The 15,567-nt window shown below is 49.0% G+C and overlaps 1 protein-coding gene across 1 annotated transcript in view; it reads right to left on the reverse strand.

The window, feature by feature from the left end:
* PTCH1 (patched 1) overlaps positions 1-15,362 on the reverse strand; it is a gene marked incomplete at its 3' end in the record, with an annotated part of 65,543 nt that extends 50,181 nt beyond the window's left edge. Inside the window, exons 1-2 of the mRNA XM_084278648.1 lie at positions 14,759-15,362; positions 12,895-13,087 (exon numbers count right to left, since the gene is read on the reverse strand). Coding sequence (XP_084134774.1) covers positions 12,895-13,087; positions 14,759-14,962 — 397 coding nt within the window. The 5' untranslated portion in view covers positions 14,963-15,362. The remainder of the gene's footprint in view (positions 1-12,894; positions 13,088-14,758) is intronic.
* Positions 15,363-15,567: the final 205 nt, after the last annotated feature.

The following is a 15,567-nucleotide window of genomic DNA, read 5'->3' on the forward strand; positions in this document are numbered from 1 at the left end:
CGTTAAAAACAATTTGCTGTGTTGTTCCACAGCAGTCAGCTTTCCTCTAGGCCCAACTTTTCATTTAACCTCTCAGTGCCCTTTCCTCAAATATGTAATTGTTTTCCTGTGTGGTTAAAAGCAGCATTTTAAAGTCTTTTCATCTGTACTCCTGGGATAGCACAAATTTCATCTGTACGTGGAGTAGCACAAAATTTGAATGCGATTTTTTTTTTGTTTTAAAGGGGCAGCAAACCACTTCCTAAATAGCACTTTTAGGAGATGACAAAACGCACCCAGAAAAACTAAAGGAATGAACATGTTATGAAACAGGGTACAGTTTCTTTCAAGTATGCCCTACCAGCTGCTTGCTGTACCATCTGTTGTTGCCTAAGCAGCTTCCTTCTGAATGGCTCTGCACTGAAGCAGAACTGCTCTCACTGTTGGACACAATCAGGTCAGGTCAGCACTCCCCCCAGCACTGAACCTGCTGCCTGTCACAACTCCCCCCACCACGATATTTCTTACTGGCCACCAACTCCCAAGACAGCGCTGCATCTGTCAGGAAGCCCATTTCTCATAGTTGGCTTGCTATTCACACCGACCAGTAAGGAGCACATTTCATGTCGTGCAGGATGCCCATCAGAGATTCACTCCCCTCAGACACTCGCAGAGCGTGACCATATGGCCAAGTTGACTCCGAAGCAGAACACGAGCTGGGGAAAGCAAGCCGAAACAAATGACCAAACGTTTGCGCCCCACAGCACAACCTTTATTTTCCACTTTTGGCTACTCTGGTCACGCAGGTAATTGTCACTCCACTGCCAAGCCCACCAGACTGCCACAACAGCCCGCTCTCGCTTCGAAACGGCAACCACAGAAGCCCCAGGGACGGCGGAGACACGCCCCCGCCGCAGCCGTGGCGGGCACACGGGCGGCCCTACACCGCGCCGGTAAACCTCGGTAAACCTCTCCAAACCTCTCTGCACCAGCGCCTTCACACCCCTCCCATCCCCCCCCACCCCTCCCCGGCACAAGGAGGACCCGACCGGCCGCGAGCGCGGCGCTGCGCCCCCGGTGCCCGTCCCGCCTCATCCCGCCCCCCCCCCCGCAACCCCCGCCGCCTCCCTCAGCCCCCGCACCGGCCCCTGCGCCCGGCCGCGCACAATGGCAGCCCCCCGGCCCCGAGGAACGGCACTGCCGCCGCGCCGATGCATTTCCAACGCCGGCCCTTCCCGCTGCATCTGTGCAGGGAAACACACATCGCTGGGAGCCACTTTCATGATTTTGTTGCGAGCGGGATTAGCTGGATTAGGGGCTGATTCATAAGGACCCCCTGCGGCTGTGAGGAAGTTTCATCACAAGGTCAGTGTGGTGTGAACTATATTCTGTCAACACCACCACTCCTTATAGCCGGCGACAAAAAAATACAAAAGGGGGGAGTGGGGGTGGAAATTGCAAGTGAAATATATGAATGAACAGTTTATGGCAACAAAGAGATTTACAGATTTCCCCGCCAGCTGTTTGAAAAGATGTGTACCCCTAGATGCTGCGCTCCTTTAAAACGAGAAACCTGCATTAGTCATTTTTAATTCATAAAGAATTCGGTGGTTTAGGAGGTGGGAGGAACCTGGGGAATAAGTGTAGCAACCCACACACAAAACCACAGAGGAACTTTTTGGCACTTCGTCTGAAACCAGTCATGCAGCCTGAAGATTGTTGCACTGTTGAGATTTTATTACATATAATGCTGTCACCTTCAAGACTATTTAATTCCTAGCCCCCTAAGTGCAGTAACTAACAGAGACATTAAAAAATAATAATAATAATAAAAAAAAGTGGGGTGGAATGCAGAAGGTGAATTAAAGGTTTTTGTTCAGTTTTGCTCCTCAAAGCATAATTACCAGCCTCATACTTCCCCCCTCAAAGATTCCCCCATCATAATGACATTGCCCAAAGACAGCCACACTCTTGCAGCCAGCTTGGTGCAAAAATGAAGCCCACGGTGAGCGAGGGGGGCTTTTTGCTTTGCATGCGTGTGCGTGGTTTTGGGGTGTTTCTTTTTTTTTTTTTTTTTAAGAGCAGTCCCTCTTGCACAGAACCAGACTGTTCAATCAAAGCCTTATCTGTTATATTTCTGTCCGTCTTTCTCTTCTGTTTAGCGCATTCACCAACAAGAGAAAAGGGGGTAAAGCAATGGAGGCTTTGACCTGCAGCTGTAACACAATACTTTCGCACAGCCCTGTCGACCCCTGACATAAATTTTACACCGCAGCTGGCATTTACACACTTAACATTACCATATGTATAGCCTACTCTGTGCTAATTATGCTAATCACCTGTCTAACTCTCTGCTGCGAAAAATGGTTGTATTTAGCAGTCCACTGCCTACCAATACAGCTTACTGTGTGGCTGAAATGTACATTCAGACGGCTCTGAATGGCAAGATTTTTCCACGTTGCTGGCTTCATTCAGACCACAGAAAAATTTATTCAAGTCAACTGGTTTCGGTCCGCAACAAAAAAGTTACGAGAAAAAAGTGAGTGTGTTCCTGCCCTAACATTCTAAGTCTGCTTGCAAGCAAAATGATAAATCAATTGGTGTGGGAAACAAAAAGGGAGAAAGATTTCTTTTGCAAGCCATGTGAAACTGTAGCCTATTTAAAAAAAAAAAAAAAGAGAGAAAAAAAAAAGAAAAAAGAAAAAGGTCATCCTATTTCCCCAAATCTCTAGAAAGAGCAGTTAATACATGTTTATGCCTGACACAATTCTCTCAAGTTGCTAGCTTTTATCTACAGTTGGAAGTCACACTAAACAAATTATAGTTTTGTTTCTTGGTCTTAATAATTTGCACTAGAATATCGTATTTTCTATTATCTACCACTTAAACAGCATCAGCTTCTAAAGTGCAAGGGCTTCTTGTTTCTGAGCATGGGAACCCCTCAAGAAGTCCACAGATGAAGACTGATGTAAATGAAATCAGAATCAGGTCCCCGTCAAGAGGAAAATAAGATAAATGCACAGGAAACACACTCTGGGAAAACTGGTGCAGAAAATACCTTTTTTTCAAGGACCTGTGTCCTTTTTTTTTTTTTTTTCTTAAATCATTACAGAAAGTGTAACTTAGGAAGAAAAATTTAAAGGTGTAATGGATATGGGTCCTTTTTTGCATTATTATAGTGTCAGTAAGAAGGGAGAGGTTTACATGAGTTCCTAAAGCTTAATTTTCTTCTCACTTGAGGAGATTACACTGAGATCTGCATTGGGATTACATTCCTGGAGCTTTTTAAATACAGTTTATCACATACAAGTAAGTTCCTGTAACACCTTTCCCCTCTGCACACACCCAAGGAAGCTATGGCAATTCACAGATTTGTCAGATAACTCAAACGTAAATCTGATTACTGCATCACCCATGGCAATTTCCTTTCAGGTCAGATTTGTGGAATCTCCTTTCAACTAGTTGTAAAAGTTATGAAATTACATGTTTGTACACAAAATGGAAAAATGTGCAAATAAACCTCCCATATCCACTACTGCATCTGAAGAAGATAAGCACACACTGGAAGATAAGTCATTGTTAATATACAGCAAAAGGCATTTAATTAAAAACAAGAGGAGCTCAGCAATGTTTATACTCAAAAGATGCAGTAACACACCCAGTCTTTCCATTACACAGCATGAGGTCAAGAAGAACCCTATGCCTCTGCCTTCTCTACTTCCCATCTTTTGTCCGCTCTGCTTCCATATGAACGAGACTGCTGTTCACAGTAAGGTGAAGTAACAGGTTTTGTCTGTCAGCAATGGCCTTTACTTTAATATTTTACTTATTGCATGCCTATTTGACTAAATTAGGCAGCCTCAGCCAACACATTTTGCTTTCTAGCATCTCAGTTTCAGTTATTATTACCCACCAGCCCAAAGCTCTAATTTATCTGTGTTCTTTCAGCTCCAAAATACCGGTTGTGCAGCCAAAAACACAAATAACACTGCAACTACTGTGCTTATTTCAGAGAGTGTGGATTTTTCCCTATTCTTTTTTTTTTTTTTTTTATTTTAAACTAAGAGATGGACCACCCTGCTTTCATGGCACAGAACACTATTTACATTGCAATACTTGACTGTGTAATACATCTGGCATTTTTGGGCAGGATTCCTGAGCTAGGGGCCAGAAGCCCTTAAGCAATGATTTAAGGGGGAAAAAAAAAATCATACAACTTGACTAAACAGTGTTCATTTCTAGTTTGTTGCACTTAGCTTTTCCTTACTGACTGAAAAGTAGAAATGCATCAGGCTGGTAAACACAACAAGGCTGTTTCTTTGAGCTCATCTTGCTGGTAGTAAATGAAGACTCTAATACAGTTCAAGGGCTCAGTTCCAGCTTCAGGTACATGGGTGTACAACACTGCGCATGTACCTTGAAACTCAGCTTTTGTTAAGCACACAAGTGAAATACACGTTTCAGATAGACAATGATTACTTGTTTATTTGAAGCTGGACCTAAGTTCAGTACAATTCTCTAAAGGAACATTTGCAGAAAGAGTCAGGTTATGGTGCTGCTCATTTCCTTACCTCTTAAGATATTTTGCTTAAGGACTGAAATAACTAAGTTTTCCAAAACCAAGCAGAAATTAAAGCCAAGACATTCATTCTAAAAACCAAAATTAAAATTCTCCATACATCAAAATGTCTGTACAGTCAGCAGTTTCCATAAAGGGCTTTTTACCTCACAAAATTACCACTTCTGCCAAATTCAGGATGTTTACAGCAACTGAGGTGATACTGAATGAAAATAACAGAGAAAAAACCCAATAACGAGTAAACTGTATTTACAGATATTAAATTAAGTTTACACAGGAAAAAATTAATTAAGAAAAATAGTTTTTATTTTTAAATTCCGAATTTTAAGTTCTTGCAACTTCCCTTCATCTGTTTCTAGAGCAACAGACAATGAAAAATTATTCCAAGCCAAAGTCACTCAATTAACTGCAAGGATGAGCATAGCTTACTGTGTTGGGTATTCACTGGTTGTATTTAGCACACTGTAAGTGGATAATAGAATGGCACAGATCATGAAAATGTGAGCAAAACGTTTTCCTGCTCTCCTCAGTTTACAGGCATGGAAATAAAGTGGCCATTACAAAAGAGCATGCATTTTCAGTGCAGAAATAATACTTCAAAGTGCTGAGCTTCCTGTCATAAGGCATCATCTGGAGATTCTGTTGCCCCAGTAAAGCATCAATAGTAGAAAACCACATGGTTTCTGCAAGTAATAATTAAAGTTTATTTCTCTGTTATTTTTCTGAACTATGACATGGGACTACACTTCTTTTTCTAGAACTGTCACTTAGCCCTCAGGGAGTTCTACCGATTCCTTCAGGATTGCCCAGGTAAAGCAGGGGACAAACAAAAATAGGGAAAGACCTTCTGCATAACACAAGGCAGGAGAGATTAGAGAAACCAAGAGAACCAAAGGCATACTGAAGATAAATAAGGTTGACTGATAAAACATGTATAACTGCATGGTAGGCACAAAGAAGAATTAACTTCTTGGTAAAATTCTGAACTTCAGCTCCTGCTGAACTCCAAAAACAGCAGCTAGAACCAGGAATATCCACATCATCATCTGTAGAAAGAAAAAGCACTGTGCAAAGTCTGGAAGAGTGAACTTTACATGCCAGAGAAAAGTGCCTGACAAGGAACAGCCCCAGAAGGTCTATAACCAAAAAGCTGTTTTAACCAATCAGAATATTCTTAAAAAGCTAGCTGTGGGGCAGAAAACTTTACAAGCGTGGTTTTACCTGAGTGCTCATAGGTTGAAGAATGTAATTCACTGTTAAAAGGACTGTGCATAAAAGTCCATGAGTGTCAAAATGAGAACATGTTTCATTAGACACCAAAAGGAAAGCAGTTGCAGGCACATTAAAACTAGCATCCTAGTGGACACAGCTCCAACAGGTCATAGAGAGGTCAGCTTTGAAGAAGAAATCCAAATGAAATATAAACATGGCATTGTGGAAACCAGACAAATCTCCCATAGCATTGTCCAGCCAGCACTAATCTAGGCATCAGCTGTGGTGCATAATCTAAACAAATGGATCAGTCGGTTCATACATCTGGAAGCTGTCATCTTTTGGAGCCTCCTAACAGTTATGTGTAACTGAAACATCCACTTGCATGTAACAGCCTTTAAATTTGTTGAGCGGTCAAGAACAGCTACATGCATAGGCTATGCAGTATTACTACTTCCTGGGGAACCACCACAAATACTACTTAATAACAGGGCTTGGACCATCTCCTCCCACGGAAAAAATAAATCATGAAAATGGATGGAGTCAGGGTGAGGAGCTAAAGTTTTCCTTAATGTATTCTCTGTTGAAAGCAAGTTTGAGTACCCATGGCTTTTAGAGTTCACTCTTGTCTGAACCAGGTGTCTGCTGAGGAATAATGAGAAAGGAAGGCCTATTCCCTGGGAGAAAAAACCCAACCCCCCAAAAAACCCCATCCCAGTCAACTCACTAGGTAACAGGACCTGGCAGCAGACCTCAAAGCATCTACCACCATCTTCACATGGCACCACAACTTCAGCAGCAGCCAGCCCTAGAGAGCTTGCTCTTCTGTTTACCTACATTATTCCCCCTGTTCCTGCTCAGCAGCAGGACATGGGGACCAACTGTAAAACAATGTTCCTTTCAACTGTTCCATCTGACTCCAGGATTTCTGTATGGAAATCTCCAAGCTCTCCAGAACTACAGGAATGCCTTCCCACCCTGATCATAAGCAGCAAAATCCCCTGAGTGCAAGATGACACTCAAAGCTGAGAGGAGATAAAGAGGGGGACGATGCAGCCAAGGCACTGCCCTGTTTAAATACGCGTTTCACCAGAGAAGGAAACAGACCCTTCCAAACAAGGATCTGTAGGGCACATTCTGGCGCACACACACTGGTGTGACAGTGTTTGGAAATAATAATGTAGATTCATTTTCTGCAGCCTTGAGTAAATTAAATGCCTTTAGAGTCTGAAAGGCAGAAAGTACTGTGCAGCCATGCAGCTTAGAGGGGAGCTGGTTCCACAGGAAGAGATCGTCCTCTTGCGCTTCCCAGAAGAGGCAGACTGGGGGCACAGTTGGTCTGCGGTGGCTTTGTAGATGGGTAGAGGCCTGGCTACACTAAGGTCATTCTGAGTCCAGCACTAAATTGAGGACTTCCTGCTTTACCTTCTCAACGTCCAAAGAATGGTCACACACAACACCTTCATTAAAACTCTTACAGATGAAAGAGGAACATTAAACACCAAAGCTTCTCCCCACCCACCCCCATGTACAAGCTTTTCAGCAATGAACACCAGGTCTGAGCAGTGATGCAGACACCCTACAAAATGGAACTCAGGAGAGACCCCCAGTCATTTTGAATTTAACAGCAGGCCCTTGCAAGATGACAACCAAACATCCACGTAACTAAAAACCTTTAAACAACTTTCCACCTATGGAAGAATAGGGAGTTCAACTTCACAGGAATAAAACATCCACTGCCCTAATGTTTTCATCCACAATCATCATATAAAGCTTAAGTATTAGAATTTGTATACAAATGTTTTCAAAACAGCAGCATGGACTGAAATCCTGTCCCATTTTAATCAGTAAACATCAAAAAGAGCGTGTTGGCCAGATGACCGTCCTTCAGCCATCACTGCTACTTCCCCACTTGGGAAATCATATCATAATTGTCCTTGACTCCAAACAGAGCAGTGGAGTTGAAAATTTTCCAGATAAACACCTTTCAGTGAACTTTCACCATGCACTGAGGGACACAACACAGCATAAGGCAGTATTCAGAGATAAGTAAGCTCCTACATAACCTGATCCATAGGAAGCTGATGGACTTGGTGGTATCATCAGGGACAAGACCCAAGACTGTCACACAGCTGACCAACACCCCACCTCAGAATCACCAGCAGAGTAATTTCTGCTCTTCTGCCACCTACTCTGCGTCAGTGTGGTGACGCAGGTGCAAGAACAGCTACAACAGTACTACTTATGCAGCCATGCACAAATGCATGTTTGTGGGGGAGCTGAATTATACCTGACTGGGCCAATTCCTGCTGACTGTATTCAAACCAAACATATTACTCCAGCCCACACACATAAACTTGTTTCCCTGAAACAACAAATTCACAAAGATCTGTTCCTGTACTCTTCTTTTTTGTTTCTCCAAAGAACACTAGTGTAAAGTTAACTGATGCCTTAGGCGTAACGTAAGAATAACTCTCCTCTCCACCTGCACTTGATCTTGCTGGGTTAAGCAAACTGAGGATCTATGGAAATAGTACTTGTTCCCACATCACTCTCATGCTTTCCTCATTTTCACCTAATTTGTATGCTGCATGGGTATTTTAATGTATTTTAAGATGGGTCAGCCTTAAGGATTACAGCAACTTGATTCTTGCCCCTTGAGTGAAACCAAACGACATGACCCGTAACTCAAATCTTCACCTACGGTTTCTACCATGCACACCAAGTTCTAATTCACTTAATATTAGAACACACTTTGTTCCACGTACTAAAGCTGATCTAGCGGCTGCTGAGGCATTTTGTTTTCCCTGCAGGCTGTCCTATCCCTACATGTACCACCCACCCTCTTCCTTCAAACTGGCTTAAAGAAGGGGCTCTGTGGGTGAGGAGCTTGGTTAGCTCTGTGAAGAAGGCTACTTAGAGAGTGAAAGGTCCAACCGAGACACAGCTAGTGCGAAGAGTCAAGGAAGGAAAGGACACCATCATCTTCAACCTCTAAAAGAAGAAAAGCTAATTAAGAAAGTGAGGGGGGAAAAAATCCCCAGACGACGGTGGCATGAAATGAAGTATCAAGGAACAAGACTAGACCATCTCTCCCCTTATGAGCTGCTCCAATTAATGCCATTCAAGGCATGCAGTAGCCAAATTTCAAGCTCCGTTTAACAGAACCTTCTCCGGAGCCACAAAACTTCTTTCAGCAGAGGCTGTGAATTTACATGTGTGACTGCTGTTCACACACAGGGTCTTAGAGTGCCTATTAGAGCGGTAGCAATGAACATAACCAGTTATGGGCACGATTCCTTTTCCATCTAGAGCACTCTGTAGTTATGAATGGAAGTTTCTAAAAGCACATCTGTGTCCAACAAAATTCAGTCACAGAGGAAATCAATGCAAAGTCCTTTTTGTTCTCTCAAGGGCGTACGATGTATAAAGATGCTAAACAGTCTCCACAACTCCAGTATGCATGGACACCCACATATAGCAGTTCAACTAAAGCTGAATGGCTGTGGATAACAGAACTGCCAGTAAAACACCAGCCCAGGACTGGTTTGCCCAAGAAAGTAAAACAAGCCTCCTCCAGGAGCAAGGTCTGCACTCAGAGACGGTAAACCGGCTGATGGGCTGAGAGGAAACAGGTATGTGTCCCCGTCAAAGACACCAGGCAGCCAGACTACAAGGCAGAAGCACAGACTGTGAGCATACCGTGGTACACACTGCAATAACTGAAGTGCTCTGAACAGCAGCCAGAGGAGGACTGTGTTTTTAAAAAAATAAATTAAAAAAAAGCTACTCTACAGCATTCAGTGCCAAGAAACAATCTGAGAGGAAAGCCGCTTTGGTATCAGGAGGCTCACTGGAGGCCAAGAGTGCTGGCACAAATTCTGATGGAGGAAGACTACTACAGGAAAATTGAAAGAATGATGTTTTGGAGATCTGTTTTTCTTTTTCTCTCCTTGAAAGTTTGCCTACCAGGTGGGTTTCTAAACTTCTTATGTAAATATTTCAGCCATAATAGCTTCAGGCCCAGACTACTAATCATTTATCTTGGAATGGGCATGGTCTTAGAACTCATTCAAACTTCACTTCACTATTTTTAATTAACTGCACTAAGGTTTTAAAGCAACCACTTACTTCTAGCAAACTTCAGTGCTGTATTATGCTCCATGCTCCATGGTATTCAGAAATACACCATGTAAAACCACTCGCTTTATGTAAATAATGCCAATTTATTCAGCAGTGGTAACCATAAAAAGTTTCAGCAGCAAGTCAAAGCTGTTATTTGAAATACATTTCAAGCAACCTACCAAATTTCCCAGTTCAATGAAACTGTTGGTCAACAAAAGGAAATGACAAAAATAAGACAGCTATTTCAATGAAGAGGGCAATTCAGCCACGGTTCTACAAAAAGAAACCTTGATCTAAAGGGTCCCATAGCACAGCCAACAGTCCACAGAGCATAGTTTAAATGTTTAGCATCAGGTGCACACAAAGCACAGAAAACCAAGTTGGGTCACTGCTTTCCATTCCTGTGCAGGAAGAGCAGTGTTTTCCACACTATTTCCTTCTACACCTGTTTCATCTTAAATTCTCACTCTGCTCTTCTGCCTATAGTTTACCAACAGAAGCACATGACTGCCATTTGCTGGGTTTGTTCGTGTAGGACCCTGGTTCATAAGCAGAATGCTTACAGAGCATCTACCAAGAAAGCTCATTTTAGCATGCCTTTTTGTGCAGATGGTCATGTAGTGCTAGAATGCAAAGACCAAAAGTTAATTTAAATCCGGAATATTTTATTTCACTTCACCTTAATCAGATAGCCTTCTCTTTTTTTAATCTAGAAATGCAGTTTTAATACTATTTTTACGTTATTAAATTCTGACATGAACACTAAACTCATTAGATGTGAAATTACATATGTCAACTCTGTATGACCAGCTGCATTATAAATTTACCTTGGTCATAAAAGCTTCAATTTCAACAAGACTTTATACCAGGAACTCCCCCCGCGCCCTCCCTCTCCCCCTTTAAGTAGTGCACCAACTGAACTAAGTGGATATTTTGCAAATCATGATTTTTCCTCAGGAACTTAATTTTTACTGCTGGGCTAGTCATACAGCCAGTGTCAGCAAACAGTTTCTTGGCATTACACAAAGAGCACATGGCATTGATGGGATGGGATCACCCTTCCAAGTAAGCGAACCCCAGTAATAGGAGGAATAACAAACCTCAGGAAAGCATGCTGGATGAAACTGCAGTCATGTATTATTTATCAAACACTTACAGAAAAGTTGAGACCAAACACACACAAGCATAAATTGGCAAAAGAAACTTTGTCACAGCAACCTCCAAAGAACTTAGAAGAAAGCAAAAGCAAAAAGGGGGTGGAGGAGAAAAAAAAAATAAATAATAAAAAAAAGGTGTCCACAATCGTTTCCATTAGTATTTAAGGTACACAAGACCTAGGGACCAGTAGAGACTCTGAATGCACATCTCTGCCTATGGTTGGGATCCTGCAGTGCCTGCTCTGTTTCTGAGCTGTTGGCAGCAGATGTTGTCGTATTTTGGGCTCCTGGACTACATGGACCAAAAAAAAGTTCAATCGGCAGCATGCTGTTTTCCAAAACAGATAGTGACTAAATGACCCGTGAACCTCATCCTGACCCCAAGATGGCTGTCATCTGCAAGGATGGAACCTGGTCCTCTATGCTCTAATTCACCCACAGGGCAGGACAGACCACCTTCGTAACAGCCCCGTATTTTGTCTGCACTCAGCACTAGCTTTTCCACACATGCACACACAGAGAGCTATTTAGCAACGATTATTTATGCAGCCCTCCATATTAACTTTTATAAGCCAAATTCTGCTGCAAGCAACTTTGACATAAACCCAGAGCAACTACCAGCCGTCAAGGAACTCTGTTTTCACATCAACCCAGCTAACAGGGGAATGCAATACTAAGTAAATACTCTTTTCCCCCAGAAAAGGGGAAAAAAAAAAAAAAGAAGAAAAACCCCCTCTGAAAAACCACAACAAAATACCCAAAAACCCACCCCACCCCCCCCCTCCCACCATGCTGGAGCTGTGCCTTCCAGAGCCGGGTAACCCCCCGGGGCTGGCTGCCCCACTCCCAGAGGAACACACGGGCTCTGGGAGGGGGGCCCTGGGAGGGGGGGGGGGGGGGTGTCCTGGCGACACCGCTCTGCTGACCCCACACTCCCCTGTGGTTTGGTCTGGGTTGGGGGGGCGGGAGGGGGCGTCTGTCTGTCTGCGTGTCTGTTCCGAAAGCCACCTCGCGAAGCCCTGGCGCCCCGGTACCGCTGCTCTCCTTTACCAGCTTGCCTGGCTACGCCGGCGCCTTCGCGCCGGGCCTTCAGGACGGTGCCCCCCGCCCCAGGCGCTGGCCGCCGCCACCCCGCTCCCAGGGGCCGCTCCCAGCGGCCAGGCCCCGCTTCGCCTCAGCTGGTGTGACTGGGGTTTGGTGGCGGTGCCGGTGTTTGTTCTCTCCCTCCTCTCTTTTTTTATTTGTCCCTTTTTTTTTTTCCCCTTTTTTTACCTTGAGACAACCGCTCCCCCCCACACTTGAAAGCTGTCCAAAAACAGGACCACACACAGGCTCCCGCCCCGCCGCGCTCCTCGCCGCCCGCCCTCCTCCCCCCGCCGCGGACGCACGCACTTCCAAAATGGCGGAGGGGGGGGCATCCCAGCGGCGCGGCCACCTCCCACCGCCAACGGGGACGCAGACGCCCGTCGCCCTCCACCTTGCCGCTCGGAGGAACGGGCCGAAGCCGACGGCGCGGAGGTGGGTGAGGGAGACCTGGCCCGGCGCCCCCTGCGCAGCTCTCGGCCCGCAGCCGCGGCCCCCCGCGGGCGGGGAAGTGGTACGCGCCGCCCGGCGCCGTGCTCCTCGGCCCAAGGCGCGCCGCCCGCCTCGAGAACCGCCCGCCCAACCGCGCCGCGCCGGCCTCCCCGCCGGAGGCAGGCCCTACCTCGGCACGCTGAGCGGCCCCGGTGCGCAAACGTGCGCACGCACGCACTGCAGTCCCCGGCGCCGGAGCAGAGTGCTGTGCTCGGCCGGCCAAGGCGGGGAGGGACGGCAGCAGAAAGAGGGGGACCCCGGACTTACCTTCCACCCACAGCTCCTCCACGTTGGTCTCCAGATTAGCTGCCCGTAATCCTACTGCGAAAGCCCCAAATATCAGGAGGCCGACAACCAAAAACTTCCCGCAGTTTTTCTGAATGTAACAGCCCAGTTTAAATAACAGTCTCTGAAACTTCGCTCGCAGCCACAGCGGCGCTTTCCGTCCCGTCGCCTTCCCCTGCAAAGCAAGAAGAGGAGGTGGGTAGTTGAGGGGCTGTGGCAGGACACCGGACACGCACCCCCTCGCCCAGAGACACGCGGGGAGAGGCACCCCCCCCCCAGCCCTCCCACCAGCAAGACAGGTCGCGCCTCCGGAGAGTAGGCACGGAGCGCTCTGGGCAGCCCTGGCAGGCATCCTTCCCGCGGGGCCCTCCAGGCAGCCACCCTCGGGCGCGCCCGCCCGCCAAGGATGCACCTTCTGGTGGCCACCCTCGCCCCCGAGCGACACACCGGTGTGTGTCACCGCCACACCAGAGCCCCGCGCCTACACCGCCTGCCTGCCTGCCACGCTCGCTCTTTGCACGCCCAAGGCGCTACCAGCAGCTCAGTCCGCGAAGCTGTCGTGCTGCCAAAGGCCGGCGGCTCCGGGGCGGCAGTAACCACTGCCGATGCCCCTCAGCAGCCACAAGAAAGGGGGGAAAAAGTGATCCTTTTCCTGTTCTCCTTAGACCTCTGAAGGGCCAGCGGGGCGGGGGGGGGGGACATGAAGGGAGGGGGGGGGAGTTGTAGGGGGGAGGGGAACCGGCGGTGACGGAAAGCTAGTCGGTAGCAGTTTGCTGCTGTTTTCCCCATTCCCCCCTCGCAGGGGCTTGGTGCTGAGGCAGGACCCACGTGGTGAGCAGCGCTGCAAGATCAGAAGTAATTCATTTCCATAGAGTTTGGAGACGCTGTGTGATCTGAATTAGGAAGTAGAGCAGCCATCTGTAAGTTACGACAATATTTGTGAACGGAAGAGGGCAGCCACATGGACTTTTTTTTTTTTTATATTTTTTTTTCCTCCTCCTTTCCCCCCCCCCCCCCCCTTCTTACAAAGCCCAGAAATCCGCTCCCCGAAGTGAAACCATCCCTGCAGCAAGGCAGCGTCTCGAGGTTGTTTACTTTGAACATTTTTTGGCCGGCAGAGATTGGCGGCCGGGGCCGTCCCTCCGCCCCGCCCGAGCCGGGCCGGGTTTGCGGGGCGCTCCGGCACCTCCAGCCCTTCCCCGCCAACAATACCGCCGCCGCTCCGCGGGGACCGGCGCGACCTGCGCGGCAGAGTTACGGCTGCGATTCGTTTACGGCCCTCGCTTCCCCCGCCCCGACCGCCGGGGAAAGAACACCGCTGCGAGGTTCCTTTGCCGGGGCACCCCCCTCACCGGGGGCAGTCGCCGTGTCAGCTCTCGGCGGAGAACTTCACAAAAGCACAACTTCTGCCAAGAAAGCTGCCCGCTTTCTCCCCCGTCCCGACGGGGAGCGGGTGTTGCCGAAGTCGCGGGGCGCTACGGAGGGGATGGAGAGGCGGAAAGGAAGCAGAGGGGAAGCGGGAGAGCGGGCTGGGGGCTGGCCGGGGAGAGGCCGGCAGCGAGCCCAGGCTGTCTCGGGAAGTTTAACCAGAGGAGCGCTCCGCAGCGTAAGCACGCACCGGGGGCAGGCATAGGCGAGAAGGGAGGGAAGGAGGGCACTCTCTCCCGCACTGAAGAGTCACAGACGTCCCTCTCTTTTTTCCCAGCATTTTATTGGTGGCTGTTTCATTTCCATCTCCTCCTTCCACCCCCGCGAGAAAACACACCACCTCCCTCCTTCCCCGCCGAAAAACAGCACTAGCACTAGCGTGTATATCTGGAAAAAAAGAGTGAGAGATTGAATGCACCTTTGAGATCTGCTCCAGGGCGAAAGCCGCATCGCAGTAGCTTGGCCGCTGCAGATACTCCCGGTCGGGCGCCGCGGCGCGCCGATTCCCTCCGGTTCTTCGCCGCCTCCCGCTGCCGCTCCTCGCCGCCCGGCCGGGGTGGCCGCCGCCGCCGCCCGCACTGCTGCTGGTCTCCGGCTCCGACGCGTTACCGGCCGAGGCCATGTTGCCGCCGCCGCCGCCGGCGGGACGGAGGAGCTGCCGCTGGCGCTGCCGCCGCCGCGGCGGAGCCCGGGGGCCCGGGGGCGCGGCGGGGCCGCGGGGGGCTGGCGGCGCTGCGGGCCGCGGGCTGCTGCTGCTGCGGGGGTTGCCGCGGCCGCCGCTGCTGCTGCTGCTGGGGCTGCTGCGGCGCGGCCGCCTCACGCGGGGCGCGGGGCGGCGGCTGCCGCCGCGGCCGCTCCGGCCGAGTCGCTCCCCGCGCCTCCCATTGCCACATCGCGCGCGGACCCCGAGCTGCAGGCGGCCGCTCCCCGCGCCCGGCGAGGGCGGGCGGGCGGGCGGGCGCGACCGCCGGGCCCCCCCGGCTGCCGGCGCCGCCGCCGCGCTTTCCTCCGCTCCCGTTGAAATCGCCTCCTCCGGCCGCCGCTGCCTCCGGGAAGCTGCTGTCCGCGGCGGCGCTCAGCGACGGCGGCGCGGCGGCGGCGGCGCGGCGGGCCGCGGCGTTTGCTGCTGCTGCTCCTGCTGCTGCTGCGCTGCCTCACCGCGCTGCACCATCCTGCCTCAGCGCCGGGGTGCTTCCCGCGGGCCGCGGGGCCGGCGGGGCTCCGCGG

The sequence above is a fragment of the Gallinula chloropus genome, assembly GCF_964237585.1.
Source record: "Gallinula chloropus genome assembly, chromosome: Z".
In the NCBI taxonomy this organism is placed as follows: domain Eukaryota; kingdom Metazoa; phylum Chordata; class Aves; order Gruiformes; family Rallidae; genus Gallinula; species Gallinula chloropus.